The following is a 21,901-nucleotide window of genomic DNA, read 5'->3' as shown; positions in this document are numbered from 1 at the left end:
CGGGGGGGGGGGGTGGCTCTGCAACTTACCGGGCTGCTTCTTGCTCTGACTGAGGGCTGCTGGGAGCAGGGGGTGGGGCTTGTTGCCATGTGCCCGCCCCTTGGGCTCTTTACTGCCGGAGCTCCGCTCCTGTGCGCTCCTGCAGGAAATGACCCCTGCCTAAAACTAGTATGTGAGTTATCTCCCATTGCCTTGATTAAAGAAACAGGAGTGTGCAGCAAAGGTGGCCCACCTGTCACTCAGTGGAAAGCCAGGACAAGGCAAGACATTTCATCCACAAAGGTTCAAGGTGACATATAGAGACAACTACCTAAATTCTGTTGAAAATGTATCAATCCTGCACAGTGTTTGAAACAGACACATTGCCAAAATCATCCTAGTAGATTTCAGAACATGTAGAAGGAGGAGGAGGAGGAGGAGATTGGATTTGTACCCCGCCCTTTACTACCCAAAGGAGTCTCAGAGCGGCTTACAGACTCCTTTCCCTTCCCCTCCCCACAACAGGCACCCTGTGAGATAGGTGAGGCTGAGAGAGCTCTGACAGAAACTGCTCTTTTTCAAGAACAGCTCTTATCAGAACTATGGCTTGCCCAAGGTCATCCAGCCAGGTGCAAGTGGAGGAGTGGAGAATCAAACCCGGTTCTCCCAGATTAGAGTCTGCGCACTTAACCACTACACCCACTGGTGTAGTTTTTGACTGTAAACAAATGTCTTCCAGGAAGTGTGAACAAATCTCTCTCTCTCTCTCTGAGAAAAGAGAGAGAGAGAAAGAAATGATCAACAGTAACATGACATACAGATATAATGCCTTAACCTGGGCATCTAAAGGCTGTAACAGGTCCATAATGAGTTTAAGACTGCACAGTCACCACTAGCCATTTAAGCTTATATCCACACAAGACTACAGATACAGACTCAGGGCACCAGAGATTGCAGTTATTCTGCATCAAAGTTTTTCTTGTTGAAGTATAGTTCATGTTATGCATCCATCAGGGCATCTTAAAGTATAGGATATGATCTCAGTGAATGGGACTAGTAGATCTACTACATCTTCCCTCCTAATTCCATAGCTGTACGTAGACTGTAATAATAATTTATTCCCCTCTCTAGAACACCAGAAAGACATGTCAGAGCTGCTTCCTATGATACATTTTTATAACAAAGGCAGAACTGCTGCAGGTCATAACATCTAAAAAGTAGTATGGAAAGAATTAAAATAGAAATAACTCTGCCAATGATATGGACTCTGACAATGATATGGAAGTATCCCAAAATGTGTATAACTTCTTTGGACGTGGTAGATTAAAGCTCTGCCCTATTATAATAATATGAATAGTGGCACACAGCCAAACTCCATGTCAATCACCGTTCCATAGATCAAGTTTGCACTTGGCTTGTTGTTGTTGTTTTTTGAATTTTAAATTCTTTATTAGGATATTGTTGTTAACATACAAACTTTACAACAGTATGATGTAATACAAGAAGTTCAGATAGTAAAATTGGGTGTATTCGTTATTATTTATATCAAAGAGCCAAGAACAAACTGAGGATTCCTCAAAAATGATGTACTAGACTATGCCTTTGCATGATCAGTAAAGAGAATCTCTAAAATACATACCATTTATGAGTTGCCTGAAGGTACCGTCCACTGTTGAGGATGATAAGCTCAATTGAGGTTACATGTTGACTATATGTTCGTAATTTGATCTAATCAGAAGTGAAGCCAGGATGCAAAGCTTGGGTTTGTACTTGGCTTGTTGAGAACTTTAATACATTCAGAAAAAGTTAGGAGTATTTGAAAGTGTTACTTACAGGATAAACACCTCCGGACAACGCCTTTCCAAGCAGGATCAGATCAGGTCTCACATTTTCATGATCAACAGCCAGCATTTTCCCAGTTCTAGCTAGCCCAGTCTGAATTTCATCAGCAATAAACAGAACCTGTTTTATTTTTAAAAGATCAAGATATGTGCTAATCCTTCAACAGGCAATGTATCTTTGAAACAGTAAGCTCTACCCCCAACTTTTCAAGCAAACAATTCTGATATTTATATCTCTTTTGTCTAAAGACAAGGGGTTTTGTCTACATCTTTGCAATTCTGGATTATACATAATCCAGATATGGGAGGGAGGAAATAATTTAACAGCAGAGGTATTAAGTGTCCTTCTGCTTAACAGTACTTTACATGTACACACAGGGATTTAGCACTATTCTAAGAGCAGTTCTTTGCCTTATTAGAGGCTGCTTTCTTGAAATTCTATTATATCTATTGTATGTTAATATTGCAATGGTTCCAGAATTTACAATAAAAGGGAAAGAAAATGAATTTAAAAATTGGATTCTCAAGCAATGAACAACATTGTTATTAGTTGTTTTTTTTAAACTGGGACATACTCTCTAAAGCTCTACTACACACAGCTCTCTGGGCCACATCCTTAAACCATATTTACTTTCATCCAAGCTTCTGAGTGGCAAATCCCGGGTAAACTATGAAGCAGACGGGTCACCATAAAAATACCGCAGGGTGAAATCCACCACTGCTCTGCAAGATAACTTTTTCAGTCTGTTGCTAAGTTAGTTTTCAGAAGAGTTTTGTTAAGACAATATACTGGTTGTGCACAAAGGGGGCTAAAGTCCAAGCTTCAGGGTACACACAGTTTATTCCAACAACTTTACTGCCTTTTTCAGATAGACACAGAACTGTTAAGACAGCTGGGCTGAGCAAAGGCTCACCTTACAGAAAAGTATTCTCCCAGGAACCAAGCTGAAGTCACTGGTGAGAAAATGAGAACACTGATCCCCACCCCCCGCAAGTCAGCACCACTCGCTGCTAGATTTTTGGAAGACTTAAGAACCTGTATATTAGATGATATGACATAGGGGAGGAGAGGACACTTAAGCGTCAACCAGTAATGTCAAGAAATGTATGCATCTTGCAATATATGAAAACATCAAAGGATTACTGTCTTTGGTCTGAAAGAAACCCGCTGCACTGGGCTAATCTTCAGAATGTACATATTTTCCTTTATTGTAGTGAATTACTTACATTGTGCTTTGTGCAGAGCTCTCGCACACCTGTTAGGTAACCGTTATCAGGAACAATCACCCCAGCTTCACCTTGAATTGGTTCAATCATGAAAGCCGCTACATTTGGATCCTGAAGCGCACGCTAAAGAACAATTACAAATAGAAATCAAGTCAATTATGGGAAAATGCCATTTCAGCCCCTGTAACAATCACATTACATCCCCTAACCTCTAAACAGGCCAGCTGATATTGACTTCACCCCATAATAGCTTTTAACATGAGCCACTAAGGGTACAATTTAAGTTTCAACAACACAAGGATGCATGGGCATCTCCCTGACAGACCAGCAGGGAGAATGTAGCAAAAAAACCCACCCTAATATTCTCATACAATAGTTACTTGCTGCAAAAAAAATGCATTAGCTAGAAGACATTCAAAAGCAACATCTACGGCACAGATTTACAAGTGTTCAATACTGCTGTTCCTCACCCACCAGTTCAATTTAGGATGCAAAACTGGAACAATTGCAAGGGATGTTTTATCCTTATTGTTTAACTATGCTACCCTTACCACCTTTGGCAGTACACCTAGAAACAGAATGATGCTCTACCAGTCATAAAAATTAAGCACTTCCAACAACCAGAAATGCCAAGTGCATTTCCACAGCACCTTCTCTGCCTCCAATATGGAATGAATTATCAGGAATGGAAGGGGGGAGGGGATCCAGACCTGTATAAATGTTTGTGACAGTGGGGGGGGGGCCTACCTATAGGGAAAAAAACTTGAGGAGAGAAGCTTATATTGCCAGTTATCTCACTCACTCTGACAGCTAAGATATTCAATCAGAAAACACTTCAAGCTTCTCTTTGTTATTATGGGAGCTACAAATGTGCTCTTCACACTCTGAAGAAAGTAACGGATTCTGGTAGACCCAAGTTTCTCAGAGGCATGAATACTAAATGTGCAAAGTACCTTTTAAATAGTTATTCATTCAGAAGCATTCATTAGCATGCCCATTTGGTAAGACAAAGAGATATTGACAGAAGGTGACTTGTCTTTGACCATCCTGTTACTTCATGACCAAGTTTGGTTTGAACCCAGATCACAGACCTACATTCTGTCCACTAGCTCTCATTTTTAGCACCAAACCTGTGCTCTAAATTGGAGTAAAGTCACTAGGAAAACTAGCATTCAGCAAAGTATCAGTGACTACTAGAAGACAGAACACAACACCCAAGCATATAATTACAATTAGCGCCCATCATTCAAATACATTTAGCCCTATCACCCTGTTTCTGATGACTACCCCATAGTTATCAAGTATGGATTAGTAAATTACCAAATAGGAATTAATGCTTTTATAGCGGTCTTTGTTCTGCATACTAAATGTTCCATATACAATGAAATTATGGCTTTTATTGTATATTTCTAGGAATCTAGCTTCAAAAGCATAAAACTGATGTACTGACAAACTTAAAGCAAAATGTCTCAGTTCAGCTGTGGCAAGTATAGAAAGAAGAAATGGTTTTGTAGTTACATACAACAGTAAAGAAGAACAGCAGCAACAGTACACTGAATGCAATATCTCAGTGTAAAGGCAATACATGTACAGTTGTTGAAGAGTTGCCGGGTTCCTTCAAAGGGAAAATAGCAAGGTACCTCAAGAGCTGGCAAGTCATTGTATGGAATGACCTCAAAACCTGGCATAAATGGTCCAAACCCATCATAGCTGGAAGGATCTGTAGAACTCGAGATAGCAGATAACGTTCTTCCCCAAAAGTTGCCAGCTGGCAGGAGAGATACAGGACAAATGCTTTAAAAAACTTCCACTTTTGTCAATAAAGGAAAGCTGACTAGTTATTTTATGCTGCTTGGCTAGCTCAACAATCCAAAGAGTTTAACAGACACCATGTATTTCTAAAAACACTAGAGAAAATTGTATTGCTATCTTCTGTCAGTCTCTTCCAAATATTGGCCAAGTATCTTATAATGCAAAAAACACTGTGGTGATTAATGGGAAAGGATTGTGTTTACACACATTTCTCAACTAGCTTATTTGAACAAGTAATTGAAAATCAATTTAAGACTTCTTCCCCTTTGACCCATTATCTAATTGCTTTTACAAGCTTAAATCTGGACTTTAAACCACATTTAAAGTTAAGGTCATCAATTTAGCTGCAAAGGCAGAACTAATTAGAGATTATTGTTTAACTATGCCAAACTTGTCTGCCAAGTGTCTAAATAGCAGCCTTTAACTGCAGCTGTAAATAAATACATTCTATGCAACAAGCTTCCTAAGGCTGAGAAATAGCATGCTGTGAAGCAATGCTAAGAACATGCATGGAGAAAGGGGAAAGATGTACAGGGTGACTCTAAGCATTTTAACACTATAGTACTAGTCTCTGAGTTTAATGTTTCCCTAGCAGCTTGAATCGCTCAGACAAGCCTAAGCTCAAAAGCTGAGCAGGATCAGCCATAATCAGTATTTGGAGAGGAGACCACCAAGGAAGACCAGGGTTGCTATGCAGAGGAAGGCAACAGCCAACCACCTCTGCTCATCTCCCACCTTAACAACCCTTGAGGGGTCACCATAAGTCACCTGCACCTTGACAGCACTTTATTTCCTACCACATGCACGCAGGGTTGTGATCACAGTCTATCACCCTCACCACCCAAAAAGTTGCTGTTCGGTGCAACTTTGAGCAGAGTCACATCCTTCCAATTCCATGGAAAGGAATATGCTTAGAAGAATGTAAGTCTCTTTATAATTGTCCTGCTTGCCTCTTAGTAGTAGCAGTTTCTTTATGGTACCAAACAAAATCAATGTGGATTAATAATTTAGTAATGCTCGTGTAAAGAAGGCAATCTTCTGCAAGTTTTCAGCTCAGCAAAGTGGCACTGTTCAAGTAGAGTGAAGTCAATTCAAGTAACAGAAGGCATTGTTAATACTGCATGCTTGAGCTTTCAATAAAAGGGTAATAAATATTTAACCAAATGCATCCTTAGTCTGTATGGCTCTTTAGATACAGTGGGCTGAATATAATGGCCACCAGTGGAACAGAACTTTCCAACTCCCCCCTCCAGCTGCTGCCCACTGAGTGCCCCCAAAAATGTTAGAAATGGGGAACAAGATATCTCCAAGGGGTGGGAGGGGAGGGGAGCATGTGAGGTGATATCCAAAAGGCAGAGTGAACGAAGATCACAACATACCCCATTCTCTGGCAGAAAACAGTCTCTGGATTTCATAATCCACAATTTCTATTACTTTTGTCTTACAGCAAGTGCTCACCATACAAAATTATAACATACCTGCAAAAATCATCTTTGCCTTGTATTTTGGAATTCCTTTTACTGTATATGCCCACTTACGAGCCAGTTTACATGCTGTTTCTCCGGCCTCCACACCTAAGCCAAAAGAGCACACAGAAGGAAATGGGGGTGGGGGAAAGAAACTTGTTACTATCAGATGCCAACACAGGGACCACACATGACACATAAGCAGTGAGAAAAGTATCTGGCTCTGGAGAAAGAGGGTGGGGAGAGCATGCCAGAAAAGGGGATGCAAAAAACATCATTTCCCAGAAAAACTTCAATTCTGTCTGCTCTCTCTCCCCAGGGAAAGTGTGAGAAAGTAAGTTAAAACTATGCCTATATACTTAAGTTATAGTAAGTTCAGTCAGTCTGGGTCCAGCAGATATCACAACAGTCAGGAAGTGATTAGAAATATCAGGAATGTACAACCATCTTCTCCAACATTCTCCTTAGAAGTTTAAAAGTTGTTCATTGACATGTTTCTTAGAATATATTACCTGTGTTCATCGGAAGCACTTTGTTATAGTTGAACATTTTAGTGATATATTCTTCATATTCACCAAGCACATCATTGTAAAATGCTCTTGAGGTAAGGGTGAGTTTCTCAGACTGGGATTTCAATGCTGCTACAATCTTTGGGTGACAGTGGCCTTGATTGACAGCGCTGTAAGCACTTAAAAAGTCAAAGTACCTTCTGCCTTCTACGTCCCAGACATAAACACCTAAAAAAGTGGAACAATGAGATGTAAAGGAAAACAATTTAGAATAGTTATTTGGTAAAATACTGGCAGAGATGACTTGAGTCAGTGTCTTCCAGGTGATAAAAAATAAAATCTTAGGGATAAATTTTGGTCAACAAACTAAAACAAACTAAAACACCACTTCACAAATGAAACAGATACTTTAACACAACTTGGGTAGAGTATCTATCAATTTATTTCGGCTTATATGACCAGAGGTCTCAAGCATTTTAAAAAAAACAATTCACAAATATACATCCATCAAGTAACAATACATTAAAATTTCTATGATTTTACAAGCTGTAAAATGAGTAATAAAAAGTTAGGTTTAAAGCATTAGAAAGTAACATATGTGAGTAAAAAGACACTACAAGTTAAAATTCAGCATTAAATTCGAAGAGATTTGGGTTGAAAGTTTAAGAATTCTAATTCCAGGTAACAAGATGGAACTTCTCCAATGTAACACAGTTATTTACATTTCAATGGAATTATAACTGAATGAAACCTAAAAGCTGACCACTGAGAGCAAAACAGGGTCTCAACTGCACCGGATGCACAAGCGTAAAGCCTGATTTACTACAATTTACTAATTTGTCCAAGTCATCCCGTTAGTTCCACAGATGGGAAGGCATTTAGTCTTGAGACAGTGAAAGCAAACCTATGAGAAGAAGTAGCAAGGTAGCTTAGACATGAGGGAAAATTCAGTGAAGGAGGGACCCCTAAAGCAAGAGTGGAGCATACACACCTAGCGTGTGCACTGGCTCTGTCCCAACTTGACACCTTCAAATATACCAACTCCAAGCCTCTTGTGGAGTTATACTATGAAGCATCAAAAGAGGAGGGCCAAGCAGTTCCAGCTTCTTATCTATCAGCCTTGACCAAGTATTTCTATAGTTATCCCTCTTCAATAGATGTAATAGACTCCCAGACAATAAAGTAAAAAAGGACCTTTAGCCGTAATGTAAAAGCAGGCAGCTATGCTCTAATTTTGACAGAGCATTGTGCTAATTCCCACCCAAGTACAGTTCCTGCCACACATCTGGGGACTCCCAGTATTCAACGCAGAGTATTAAACACACACCTTCTGCCCAAGTTTACCTGTGGTGTACTAATAATGTTTCATTTGAATGAGTAAAGTCCCTCTCAGGCCAACAAGATGAAACAATGGGAAGTCTGTATATTTTCAAGGGTCCAAGGTGAACGGAAGGTTAAAAACCTGTTTTCTTTTGCTTCCGCTAATAAGCTTTTGCAGATGGTAAGATGCCAAGACAAAGCTGTTTTACTTGTGTTCCAGGAAGCACTTGATACGGCTGTACATGGTTTTGTGCCTTGCTACACTCTTATCTAGGTGCCAAACGAGTTCACTTATTGTATTACTCTACAGAGTTGTTCATTTGCAGTTGTAAACAACTAAGAGTTGTAAACAGTTGCCAGGCACTGACATTTTTACTACTAGTTTTAATCTAGTATTACAAAATTACATTACAGCAAGAATGCTATTAAGACTTCGACACTATTTGATCTCCTGATTAAAATAACACTAAAGATGCATTCTCAGGTCATGTTGAGGTTTTGCCAATGTAATCTGAATCAGATGATGCATGTGTAACAAACAAATGATGCCCCAGACAGCCGAGCAATCAAGAGAACATTAAGAAGCCAGGAATTTTTCCAACAGGAACTTGAGAGGGAGCAAAGTAGCACTGCTTGTCCATGTGAATTATCCTGCAGAACCAATTCTGTCCTAAAGGCATAAAAAGCTTCAGCAACTGTGATCATGTTACTAATTTTCACATTTAATTTAATGACTTTCATTATTTATTCTGGCTCAGTTACAGCCAAAGGGAAAAAATTAAAGCCAAGTGTAACTATTACTTAGGCAAGGGCAAGGACTAAGAGAGAGGGACACTTGGGACATAGGCACCTAGGGTATGGTACATGATGCACACAAACATAACCTCCAATCTTCACAGCACGGTCCCCATCTCCCGAGCCTTTAGCAGAAGGGCTGGAAAGAGAGGGGAACTAGGAGGCTGACGGAAAGTTCCCTCATTCTTTGGCTCTTCTCTTGGGTCCCCACAAAAAGCCAAAAAACTCCAGATTTCCCTCAGAGTCCACTATATAATATCTTCCACATATACAAAACAGGAAGGACACACTGGCGTCCTCAATATGATTACCTTATGTATTTTGTACTGCTCATTTTTCACAATCTACTGAACAATCATAATGATCAGTCAGACTAGCCAGAGTTGAACCACTGCACTTCCATGACTACACTGATAGGCTCTTGTTGCTAAACTGAGGTTAACTTCACAGTTTTGCTACCAAAGGCCACCTCAGGTCTTAAGATACAGTTCCACTGATTTTGTTCGTTTATACTCAAATTATATAAGATCTTTTAGTTGTTCTATTTACTGGTCTGAATTCCTATCCTTTCGATTTCGCTTCTCCTATGTGCGTAATTAAGAGGCAGCTAAAAATGCTCATTACCACACCAACATGCGGCATCCAATCACATCCTCACATATTGTGAGCAGTGTTCCCTCTAAGCTGAGTTAGTATGAGCTAGCTCACATTTTTTTAGCCTCCGGTTCGCACAGTTTTGTCTTCGCTCAGGAAGGATGGCTCAAGAGCAAACTAATTTATGCAGTAGCCAAATCACTCACTCACAACTTTAATGCCAGTAGCTCACAAAGTAGAATTTTTGCTCACAAGACTCCACAGCTTAGAGGGAGCATTGGTGGTGAAGATAAACTGGAGGAGGGGAGAATGGCGCTGTAAGCTGCTTTGGGTTGCCACAGGGGCAACCCAATTTATATAAATATATATAAATGAATAAAGTGCAAATGAACAATAGATTTAATCTCAGCCCTAATAATATGTATGCACATATTTTGTTAATGCAGTGGAAATACGTTTTTAAAAATTTAGGGAGATCTTAAAATGCTGGGGGGGGGGACTGGTCATGATTGGCTGGGTTCTGCTGGCCTTGGTAGTGAAGAGGAGGGGATTGAGATTAGCATCCTTAGATTTCCTTCTCCATGACGTCTCTCCCCTACCTCCATGAGATATGAGCTTGTCTTCTCCTCAAGGGCCAAGCCCTTCTCCATTACCTAGGTAGCACTTCTGGCTGCAAATGCTCCCCTCCTGGTGGAATGAATGCCAGATGTGGGACAGAAGGAGCCAGTTTTCAAGCACCCAACTCAGGGTGCCACTGACTAGTCCCACCCTCTTGATTGACTAGGGCAGGCTGAGCAAACCCTTTGCCACAGCATGCCCACAACACCCCACCCCAGGGCCAATCAGCTGCAAGGTGGTTGGGGGTTTAAAGGGACTGGGGCCCCTGGTGTTAGTTGGTGCCTTGGCCCAGACCGCACCACACCCCTCCCCTGCCCCACTGATCAGCTGTGAGGTGGGGGTTTAAAGAACCCACATGGTATGGCAGCAGCTCCGAACACAGTCCATTTGTCACCAGCTGCACAAGGACCACGGTGGGTCTTGAAGGCATGGGGCATTTAGCCAATATCCAGAGTCTCCTCCTGCAAGCCCCTGACTGACTGGAGGGTAGATCCCTAACAGGGTCTGCCATACATGCCATCCTCAAAGGGGGGACACTCCACCCCCTCCTCGAAGGAGCTGCCAGTCGTGCGGAGATCACCACTGGTGCCTCCCAAAAGATTATGTAATCCTAGCCGTATAGCAACTCAAGAAAGTTGGTACTTTAATTCAATTCTTCTGCGCCAGCAAAAGCATTTGACAGTTGTTAAGGTACATCACCTTTACTTGGTAAAGAGACTGTGAAAGTATTTGAATATGTACATCCATTTTTATGTTGCCCTCTCTCCAAAAAGCTCACTGAAGTGTACATGGCTCTCTCCTTCTCCACTTTATCTTTACAACCACCTTGTGGTAAATTAAGCTAAAAGAAAATGACTGGCCCAAAGTTACCCAGTGAACTACTGCAGAGCAGGATTTGAACCCAGATTTTCCTCAATCCTAGTCACACAATAACCACTACACAATGGCTTAGGTCCCACATGAAATCTCCATAGGTGCAAAAGGATTGTCGCAGAGCCCCCATCCCCTGGCAGGCCAAATGTTGCTTCTAGGTGGAGGGGACCCCAGAACTACCTTTGGGGAGAATAAAAAGTCTCCCATGGAAAGGGAGGAATCAGCCAAGATCACACCTCTCCTTATTCCTAAAGAAATTTTAGGTGGGATCCAAGCCAGAATCTTCCTTCACAGTTAAGATGACTCATGTTGTAATGCAAATGCATTTGACTGTAGACAATAGTCTCTGAGCTGACACAAGGTCACAACTAATGAAATGCTCGCCGCTGCCTGTATATAAAATATCCTGACCTGGATAGCCCACCGTGTTCCAAATAGGCTCCAAGCCGGCCTCGCAAATGCCTCCAGCCTGTCTTGCTGGAGCCCGTCAAGCAGGGAAAAAGTGTCTCTTGCCAGCCCTGAGCCTGAGTGTGCCGCTCCGTGCTGGTTGGGGGGAGGGTGGGCACACTGCAACTGAGTTTTTTTTTAAAAAAAAGGCTCAAGTCAGGTGAGGGTGGACTTGGGGTGGAGAGCAGATGGGGCAGGGCAGATTCGGGGTAAGACATGAGCCCCAGGGAGCTTCACCGTGGCTACGGGCCTGGCCAACCCTGCTTAGCTTCTGAGACATGACAACATCAGATTAGTCTGGGCTATCCAGGTCAGGATATAAACAGGCAGCATTTAAGTTTAAGAAATAATCCTGAGCCTCAGTTAAATTAGATGAAAGCATGAATCATTTATTAAATTGATTAAATTGATCAAAATGACATGTTTAAAAACCCAAAAGCAAGAGCAGCATAATACCCCTAACAAAACAAACTAAAAAGACATGGTGAGCAACCTTCCAAGTTTACCCAGTGTTTTATTAATGATGGATATTAACTAAAACACACAAAAAGGAGATGGAGAAATGAAAGATGCTGCTGGGCAGAATGAAAAGTCTGCACATGCAGTTTATTAAAGGGGATAGAGGTTATGTAGGCTTACTTAAACTAGATTGTACTTGGGGCAAAAAGTCCCAGTGAACTCAGAAGTTTGCTCACTACTTTGACTTTTTAGTGGATACTGCTACTTTCAGACTTTTTCTACAAGAACAGTGAGGGGGAGAAAGATTGCCTTCTGCCACCTAATGATAAGATTTTGCCTGTGGAGAAACATGCTCTCCAGCAACTAACTAATTTGCCTTCAAATGATTTTTTTTACCAAGTATGCAACCAAAAATCTATACTGCTCTATTATAGGGCAGAAGGGGAAAAAATACCTTTTGCTTTACTTTGCCCTCTTCTTTAAAAAAAAGACCTGTGTGCTCCAATTAGTGCACAAGATAAATAAAAGTGGCTAGCTTTTCTGTTTTCAAAGGGAGAGCTGCCATTGTTTCTTTATCACAGAAGATTCTGATGCAATCCAAGATCTTATAGCACCAAATGTGGTCTAACCTAATTTACAGTGCAATCTTAAGAATGCTTTCCTTGGATTAAGCCCTACTGATTAGACCCAAGTCAGATTCAGACAAAGCCTATTTAGAATTGCTCTCTAAGTCTGCATAACATTTCCTACATTCCATCCTGAACAATCAGAAACCGCAGCCTTGGGCTAATCAATACCCTATGCTCAGCATAGGTTTCTGTATCCACTCACTTTTTTACTTTTTTCCTTAGCTTCTAGCCTCAACATTTTTCATCAGTTCGAAAGCTTGCTCGTGTCAGTATGACTTTTTAGTTGGTCCTAATAATAATAATAAGAGATTGGATTTATACCCCGCCCTTCACTTAGAGTCTCAGAGCGGCTTACAAACTCTTTTCCCTTCCCCTCCCCACAACAGACACCCTGTGAGGTGGGTGGGGCTGAGAGAACTCTTGACACAAACTGCTCTTTTTCAAGGACAGCTGTGCCAGAGCTTGTGACTGACCCAAGGTCACATCAGCAGGTGCAAGTGGAGGAGTGGGGAATCAAACCCCGTTCTCCCAGATTAGAGTCCGCACACTTAACCACTACACCAAACAAAAGTAAAATACTGCCACATGTTTTGGATTTCTTTTATTTATTAAAGTTGTTCTACTACAGAAAGAATATATTTTACCCATCGAGACAAGACAAACAGGACTCCCTGTTTTATTTTACTTCTCACCTAGATATCCAGCATGGAGAAACACACACTTGGCTGCACCCTTACTTTGTCACTGCTTCTAAGCTTTCTTCAACGTCTTGCACCAAGTGATATATTTTGCTTTGCATAATCTGTTGTTAAAAATCAGCAGCAGTGAGAGATAGGCAATGATTCCAACGTCCTCCCAGGTTAAGACCCATTTCCATGCTTTCAGGATCTCTGTGCCTGCCTGAGGACTGAGAGTGCAGGAGGGGAGGGACACAATCAAAATGATGACAGGTTATGGAGACCAGCCACATATGAGGACTAATTATGTTAGAGTAGCAAGAATATGAGGCTCCCTGCCCAAAGTCTGAAATACCCAGAACTTGAAGGAACTCTACACATCCAGGTAAACGCTGATTGCCACTTTGGGGTCAGGAAGCAATTTTCTCCAGGCCAATTTGGCCAGGGATCCTGAAGGGTTGGGTTGGGTTTGTTTGTTTTCCCTCTTCTGGGCATAGATCATGGTTCACTGGGGGTTGCAGGGGGTAAGCATTTGTGAAATCCCTGCATTGTGCAGGGGGGTTGGACTAGATGACCGTGGAGGTCCCTTCCAACTCTATGATTCTATACAGCAGATTTACCTATGAAAAGCAAAGCTGAAATAGTATAGTTTTAAAACATAGGAAGGGTTAGTTTTGCTCCCATATATAGCCCCAATTGAAATACAATTATTCATGTGGAAAGTAGTAGGGATTGCAAGCTTTCTAGGATTTAACAAGGAAGTGATGCCATCTGCGTGCTGGTTTCAAATAACAAGCAATACATGATAAGCCAAAAATAGCAAAAAGGTCACAGATTTGCTTAAGTCAGCAACAGCTGTAGGCTGCTCCCCACAACTCTTCACAAAATACTTACGCTACGCCTTACTCATAGCATAGTCAGCAACAGAGAGCACCTCTGACACACGTCCAGCACATACTGCAAGCGCATGCGTGTTGAGACCACCATAATAACTCTTGCCTGAGTTCTGTTATAACAGTGCTTGCAGAATGAGAGCCATATTGTCAGCCACAACTGAATCACTACTGAATAGCCTAGCAGAGAAACAAGGCGCTTAGAATGGCTGCCCATAGAAATTCAATTCAGTTCTACAGTTGAGTGCCACTGTGCGCATGCACAAATACCTACCCTGGCTGTCAATGTCCTGTCCCCCTCTTGATTCTTCCTAAACCAGTTCACAAGAGATTGACCTATAAGCATGGAAGCCAGGAAGAAGGACCTTATAGTGACTGATGCACCGCAGCCTATCTTCCCCAGGAAGAATGGAGGCGGAAATACACAAAGATCATTCTCATACCCATATCAGGAAGCAAAACAGACAGGAAGTCATGCTCGGATTCATCATCAAGCATCATTGGGAGAAAACTGTGGCATTTCTATCCTCAACTCACATTTACAGTGGCCTGCTGGTAAAGTTACTTGCTGAACTCAAGCTTAGAGTTTTCTGGATATGTACCCCCAAGAAAATAGCAGCTAGCCAACACTGATACCAAGTTTTTATCTCAAATTTATTCTTCTCCAGCTTTCTTCTCCCGCTGCCTTGCTGCCTTCCTCTACTAGCACCACCCACAAGATTACTTCTTCTCTATCTCCTGGTATGAGAGGTCCAAAAATCAGGCATTCTGCTGCCCTTCCTAGCTGGGGAACACAAAATAGTACTGTGGCTGATGCCAGTATATTCTCTCTCTCCCTTTTGAACAGCAGGCACATACTCAGATTAGCAGAAGAGGAAACAGTCCATACACATACAGTACCAATGATCTACACATATTTCCTTCCACCTAAGGAAATGCCTCTGTTACAGCAGTGGTGTATGTGGTGGCAAGAAAATGGCTGTGCAAATACAGCTCACCCTAGGAAAGTGGTAAACTGCATGTTATGAAATAAGGTCTAGATAACCCCTTGATTCTTACATCACCACTGTTAGGAAACGTGTTGAGCACAAATTATTACCTTTTCCTCTTTCAAGAGCAACAGGGAGTGGGTGGTAGTTATGTGCACCGTACTTGGCCTCCCGCTCAAAGATGTAGTCAGATGACGGTGGGCGCTGGACTGTTTTCTTAGTAGCAACAGACGTAGCTGAACTCACGGAAGCATGAATACCACGACGGAGAACAGCAGACACTTGTGGATGTGCAAGTTTTGAAAACATGATTGCAACTGTTGCAGATCTGGAAACAGAAAGTTAACACACAGGAAAATGTGTTACAAATCCCAGAGACTCACAGAAGACAGTAGCTGCAGCAGTGGGCTACAAGAAAATCCAGTAGTTTTTATAAAATAAACCTTTACAAAAGGCTGTGGGTACAAGCAGGATTTGAACAGACGTAAAAATCTTCTTTTGGAATCTGGGATGGTTCTCCAAAACCACACCACTGTTCCTCCATCCTACACTTACGCATAACTTTTAAAAAAAATCCATGTCCCTCCCTCCCATCTCTGAAAGTTATATATACCATGAATTTTATTTTCTCCTGTCGTAGCTCTCTTCAGTGTGTACCTAGTATACAGAAGGTGGGTAGTGCCCTGTCTTGAACCATCTGCAGAAATGTAAAAGGGAACAGAAAGAGTACAAGTTCTTGAAGAAGAAGAAAAAACCACTGCCACATTTAAGAGGCATCTTATCCACCATTGTAATGGCCAGCCACACACTTCTGGGAAACTTACAAGGAAAGCACCAAGGCCCCCACAAAGGCAGCAGGCTTCCCTTGCTGTTTGCCCTCCAGCGTATGGTATTTGGAGGTACACTGAAGGGTTTGCACTGATAGAGCATTTTCCTTGACTGTTTAGCACCTGATTTAAAAATTGGAGGAAGACAACTCTCTACCCCCAACGACCTGCTTGCTTGAGTTCCTAGAATTTCTGTACTTGTTACATGGTATTAGAAACAGTTTGAGCCCACTGAACTCTGCTGCATCATTGACATATGATTCACTTTAAAAAATCCAAAGAGCTGCATTTTATAATACAGCCATTGCTTCCAGGTCTTTGCAACAGCAGCAGAAGACAAAGACGAAGTCTCAAGAAAAATAAAGTCTGCTTTACCACTCGGAACCATGAGTTACCAGATAAATCATCCACCACCTCATAAAACAAGTTCAGTGGTTTTTTTAAGAGATGGTTTACGCCAATAGTCTTATAATAATAATAATAATAATATTTATTGCATTAGCAAGAAAGCCATAGCAACTGTACAGAATTAAAAAAAACACCAAAATAACAACAACAACAAAAACCAGCACACACTTAAAATTATCAAATTTGTATATAGGTCAACAGTTATCAGCAATAAACTAATTAAACTCAGGGAGATCTGTTTTCTTAATCACCGCAGCTAGAAAGGAAGCCACTATAGCCGTGGTTTGATTGTCAGGGAAGTTATCAGACAAAAGCACTGAAACTACCCAAGGAAGGAGAGGAAGCTTTTCTTTTCTCATAACGGGAATGATGTATCTCTCTCTTTCCTTATTCCACCAATAGTCTTCACCCCATGGATCGATACATTCAGGTGGATCACACAGCCTGCCTACTGAGTTGCAAGAGCCTATGCTTTTTCCCACTGCCTTCTGGAAACACCGAGTACCAATGCACATGCACTAAAGAGCAAGGGTGCCATGTCTCCTGCCTCTCTTGGTGTGCACACTAATAGTAGCAGCAATACGGTGAGGCCTGTCCCTCTTGGCTTGCTTTCCACAGTCCTAGCTTTGACACCAGCAAAGTTATAACCCTGGCTCCTCCTCTTCTTACCAGCGGGTGACTTCATATGCCATGACTTACCACCACTGGCTTATGCAGAACTTTAAGAACTAAGCAACGGTCTTTTGAGCACAAGACTGGTACCAGTCACAAATTCACTGGCAGACAGAGGTAAGCCACTATTGCTTGGCTTCTACACCAACCACCATTTTTAATATTTATAAAAGCAAGCTTTCCACTTCCACCAGGCTAGGGCACGAGCAAAGATAACTAGTGAACTTTGTAAGGCTGAAGAGGGTGGCTCCTGGAAGGTCTCCTATCTCCCCTTGTCTCCCTACCACATCAGATTTAACAAAGGGTATTCAAGATATAGGGCTGCGGTGGCTCAAGTGGTTAAGACGCTGAACTGCAGGCTGTGGAAGGTCAGTAGTTCAGCAGTTCGAGACCGGGTGCCGCTGATGGAGTGAGCTCTCGTCTCTAGTTCCAGCTCCTGCCAACCTAGCAGTTCGAAAGCAAGAAATTACAAGTAGATAAATAGGTACCACTTCGGTGGAAAGGTAACAGCATTCCGTGCGCCTTGGTGTTTAGTCATGCTGGCCACATGACCACGGAAACGTCTTCGGACAGCGCTGGCTCTTCGGCTTTGAAACGGAGATGAGCACCACAACCCTAGAGTCGGATTCGACTGGCTTTCGAGCAAGGGAACCTTTACTTACCTTTACCTTTTATTCAAGATATAAGCTTATTACATCATGTGTACCAATTAAATCATACCTGTGGTATACCAATACTAAGCTGGTGAAAGTACGAACACTTTTCTCCTCCCCTCTCACCAGATTTATGAAGGTACCAAAAAAACAAAGTGACCCATCATAGGTAACCCATACATCCTAAGGCAACTTCTACATGTCTCAGTCAATTAGTTAACTGCAAGGTTAGCTATCTCAATATGCTTGATGAACATCATTGATCCATTAGAAGTATGCATAATTGTTCCCCACAGCATTACGTAAAGCCAGCCTTATTAGTGAAAGAAGGATATCCGTTTCTATTGACTTCATTCATCTTTCCCATCTGTGTCTCCAGAGGTAAACATCTTTAAATTGTTCAGTAGAACAGAATTTACAGCAAAGTTGATTTTGGAGCACTTTCCTAAGACCATTTGCAGCACAATCCTGTGCAAAATCTATGCCCATTAGAAGTAATGCAGTAACTCTGCATAGGATTGCACCATTAGCATCCCACTGTTCACACTCATATAAAAAGCTTACGTAATTTTGCTACCCTCTTTCAAAAGATGAAGAGTTAACTTCTGTTAATATTAACACAGAATGTTAACAGAGTTCAAATACGACGTAGAGTTCCCCCCCAAAACTAGCAAGTACCTCATTACTGAAGATCTGGATGGAACCCAGTTTTCAAATTGCATCACTCCAAGTTACATCAGGTTGAACTAACTCAATGTGATAGGTCTAGCCACACACAGCCCCTCACGGAAAATGAACTAGTTTGCTTAATGCTGCTTTAAGAAAGATTATTTCCCAGCTTTTAAAAGTGATAGCCAAAATACCAACAAATAGCTGTCACTGTCATGAGGTCTACTATCACATCTTGGGATAACAAAGTAAAGCATCTTATAGAATACAGCACCTAAGTACCATCTCAATGCCCTGACCAGGATAGCCCAGGCTAGACTGATCTTGGAAACTAAGCAGGGTGGGCCCTAATCAGCATTTGGGTGGGAGATCGCCAAGGAAATCCAGGGTCACAACGCAGAGGCAGGCAATGGCAAACCACCTCTGAACGTCTCTTGCTTTGAAAACCCCATGGGGTTGCCAAAAGTCAACTCTGACTTGATGGCCAAAAAAAAAGACTCTACTACCTGATTACCAAACACACCCTGTGGCAAGCTCCAGGAGGGGAAAGATCCATAATATTATCAGTATAAAGGAGAGCACTGAGTAGAGTGGATAAGTATCAGGGTAGATGATAGGTTTTTTCATAGTGGAAGGATGGAGGAGGGTTCATTACCCAAGGCATATATATTAATCTCATTTTCCTCTTCGATGGTTTCACAAGTTTTGTACTGTGTTTTGTTTAACTGTAAAAACCAGTTTGACCCCTAATCGACATGGAACAAAAAAAGGTGTGTCTCTCCCAACCCAGTTTTATAAAAAGTGTCTCTCTGTTGTCCTAATCTCTCATAATTGCATATCAGCAGCATAGTATAAACGGAGTGGGTAGGAAAAGAGTACCCAAATATTCTTTTGCTTCTGAGGAAATTGGGCAAAGTCAGTTATGCAAGTGGGCTAGTTGTATTTATCTGCTGTAGCCAACACAGAACCCAAACATAAGCCTTCAAGGACTAGAGTACACTTCATCAAATACATGTGAAGCATATATATTTGAAGGCAATATCTTCTATGTAGAGCAATATTTTTAAAAAGAGGTGTGACACTGACATTGGAAGAATTTCCTCTCTAGATTAATTCACACACACACACCCCATCTGATGAGTAATGCACTCGACAAAGTGGGCTCCAGTCCATAAATGTTGATGCTAGAACACTGTTAGTCTCTAAAATGCTTCCAGTCTCTGCTAGACTGTCTTTATGCTGGTTGGATTAGCAAATTCTAGTGATACAGTTCTACAGCTAAAGAAAAAAGAGCTATCAAAGCTTGATGGGGAAATAACAGAAAGCGAATGATAATTTTCCCCCCTCATTATAACAAGCTGAAAGATTATGAGCATAACTCCTAAAGAGAGGCCTTAGGACTTTCCCTAGAAACCCTTCTTCCTCACCCCAGCAGGCAAAGAATTCCAGGCACAATTGAGGTGGGCAGCAGTGTCAAACTGCGTCCAGTGGCACTTTTAAGACCAACAAAGTTTTATTCAAGGTATGAGCTTCCGTGTGCACACACACTTCTTGAGATACAATGAAATCCATTTATATAGGTAGAGAGTGAGCAGTAAATTTGTATACAGCATAACAAAGATGTTTAACAGATTCAAGGACCAAACAGGAATTTCCCCTGGAATTAAACCAAAACAAATGATAACCATATAAACTAAACTTGTTAGTCCTGTTTGGTCCTTTAATCTGTTAAACATCTTCATTATGGTGTATGCTAATTTACCGCTCACCCTTTACCTATATGTAAGGACTGGTAATTTCCATTTCATTGTATCTGAAGAAGTGTACGTGCACACGAAAGTTTGTACCTTGAATAAAACTAGGCACAATCAATGAGAAGGAAGCGGAGAGGAAACAAACGCTCCGAGCATGCTCAGAGAATTTATTCTGTTACATCTTCCAGAGGTAGTTTCCAACAGCTTTAAACCAAATTAAGCCGGGGGGAGGGGACTAAAGGCAGCAAAGCGCTGAAGGACAAAAGGACGTCAGAAAATTAAACGCCGCCCGCACTTTCAGAGCCGAAAAACCACCCAAAATCCCAGCTTTACCCCACCCCCAATAGGAGCCAACTTCTGCCCGGCATCTTCCGGAGAATTAGAAAAAGGCCCTCAGGGCAAGAGTCGCCAAAGTTACGCCGGAGCCACAAACGACATCATCATTCTAAGCGACGCCCCGTCACTAATCTTTCCGCCGTACCTCAAAAGGCGCTTCTCTCTTCGCCACGCGCACCACGAGAAAGAGGAGCAAAAAAAGGCAGCGGCGACTGTCTTCGGCGACTGTCACACCTCAAAAGGCCGACTCACGTCACAAGTCCACAGAAAAGCGCCGCCGCCGCCGCAGAGACACCCCATTGGCTTCACCTTCGCTTCTCAACCAATCACTACTCAGCGATCATTCCTCCCGGGCAATGTCGGATTCTTATTGGTTGGCTTCTGTTCCTGCCACGCCACTCATTGATCTTTCTTTGCGAATTCCTTGCTCTCGTTTTCAACCAATCAGAATGTCTCCGTAAAAAACCTTATCTGGAGGCTTCGCTATTTGTCGTTCAGCTCCGCTTCTTGTTTCTCTTCAAAGTATACCTTCTCCGCTTTACTTATTTATGATTTCCCCCCCAACTTTTCTTTCTAGTCTTATCTCTGTGTTTTTACTTCTTCTTTTTTTAGATTCGGGTATTCTTTATTCTGTTTATAAGCTTTCAACGCCGCTCCCCAAAAGACTGCTGGGAATTGTAGTATGAAAAAGAAGCTGAGTCCCTCTTAAAGTTCTCCAGCATCCTTCACATAATTAAAATTCCCAGGTTTTACAAGTGAGAGAGAATGAGTACTAGACCAATTTAAGGCTGCTGCTTATGCGGGCCATCTGATCCTATTTATTAATTGAAAGTATTTGTTTACTGGAGGTAAAATCTACTATGTTTAATGGGACTTACTCCCAAGAAGGTCACCTCCTTTAGACCCAGATTTCCCAGACACAATTTTAAAAACAAAATAGAAATCCCATGACTGAACAAGCAGCTGGGCGAAGGAGAAGCTGAAGTAGAAAAACTTAGGTTAACTATCCCCACCACGCCTATCCTGAAGCTGTTTTTGCCTAATAGAAGTAGCGTTGGGATTTTATTACATGCACTTGTGAACAGAGGAAAGTAGTTGCCTTTATGCCTCAAATATTATCCTTTCAGTAGCATCTGGGTGGCCTCTGTTTTAAAAAGAATGCTGGATTAGAGACAGCTTTGATCCAATTTATTAGGATTCTTCTTCTGTTTTTAATGTGCCCTTGAGCTGCCATCTCCAGTTTGGGAAATTCCTGGAAATTGGGGATGGCACCTGGGGACAGATGTGATGTCAGATGTCACATCCAAATCAATGGTCATCTCCACCTACTCCCCCTTCCTGCCGCCTATCACTCAACCTTAAAAAAAAAAACCTCTCAAAATTGTCTTCGGGTTTTCCTCAGTGTTGGAAAAAAACAGGGTGCCAACCATCTGGAGAAAAAATACCCTATCATT

At 41.8% G+C, this 21,901-nt stretch overlaps 1 protein-coding gene across 1 annotated transcript in view; it reads right to left on the bottom strand.

Moving 5' to 3' along the window:
- Positions 1 to 20,675, bottom strand: part of OAT (ornithine aminotransferase) — a 23,454-nt gene extending 2,779 nt beyond the window's left edge. Inside the window, exons 1-7 of the mRNA XM_015422195.1 lie at positions 20,593 to 20,675; positions 15,239 to 15,456; positions 6,838 to 7,062; positions 6,338 to 6,433; positions 4,688 to 4,815; positions 3,048 to 3,170; positions 1,813 to 1,941 (exon numbers count right to left, since the gene is read on the bottom strand). Coding sequence (XP_015277681.1) covers positions 1,813 to 1,941; positions 3,048 to 3,170; positions 4,688 to 4,815; positions 6,338 to 6,433; positions 6,838 to 7,062; positions 15,239 to 15,437 — 900 coding nt within the window. The 5' untranslated portion in view covers positions 15,438 to 15,456; positions 20,593 to 20,675. The remainder of the gene's footprint in view (positions 1 to 1,812; positions 1,942 to 3,047; positions 3,171 to 4,687; positions 4,816 to 6,337; positions 6,434 to 6,837; positions 7,063 to 15,238; positions 15,457 to 20,592) is intronic.
- Between the last annotated feature and the right edge of the window lie 1,226 nt (positions 20,676 to 21,901).

The sequence above is a fragment of the Gekko japonicus genome, unplaced genomic scaffold, assembly GCF_001447785.1.
Source record: "Gekko japonicus isolate JY-2015 unplaced genomic scaffold, Gekko_japonicus_V1.1 scaffold415, whole genome shotgun sequence".
Classification (NCBI taxonomy): domain Eukaryota; kingdom Metazoa; phylum Chordata; class Lepidosauria; order Squamata; family Gekkonidae; genus Gekko; species Gekko japonicus.
The sequence above is the reverse complement of the archived record's forward strand: the minus strand, read 5'-3'. Positions and strand labels throughout refer to the sequence as shown.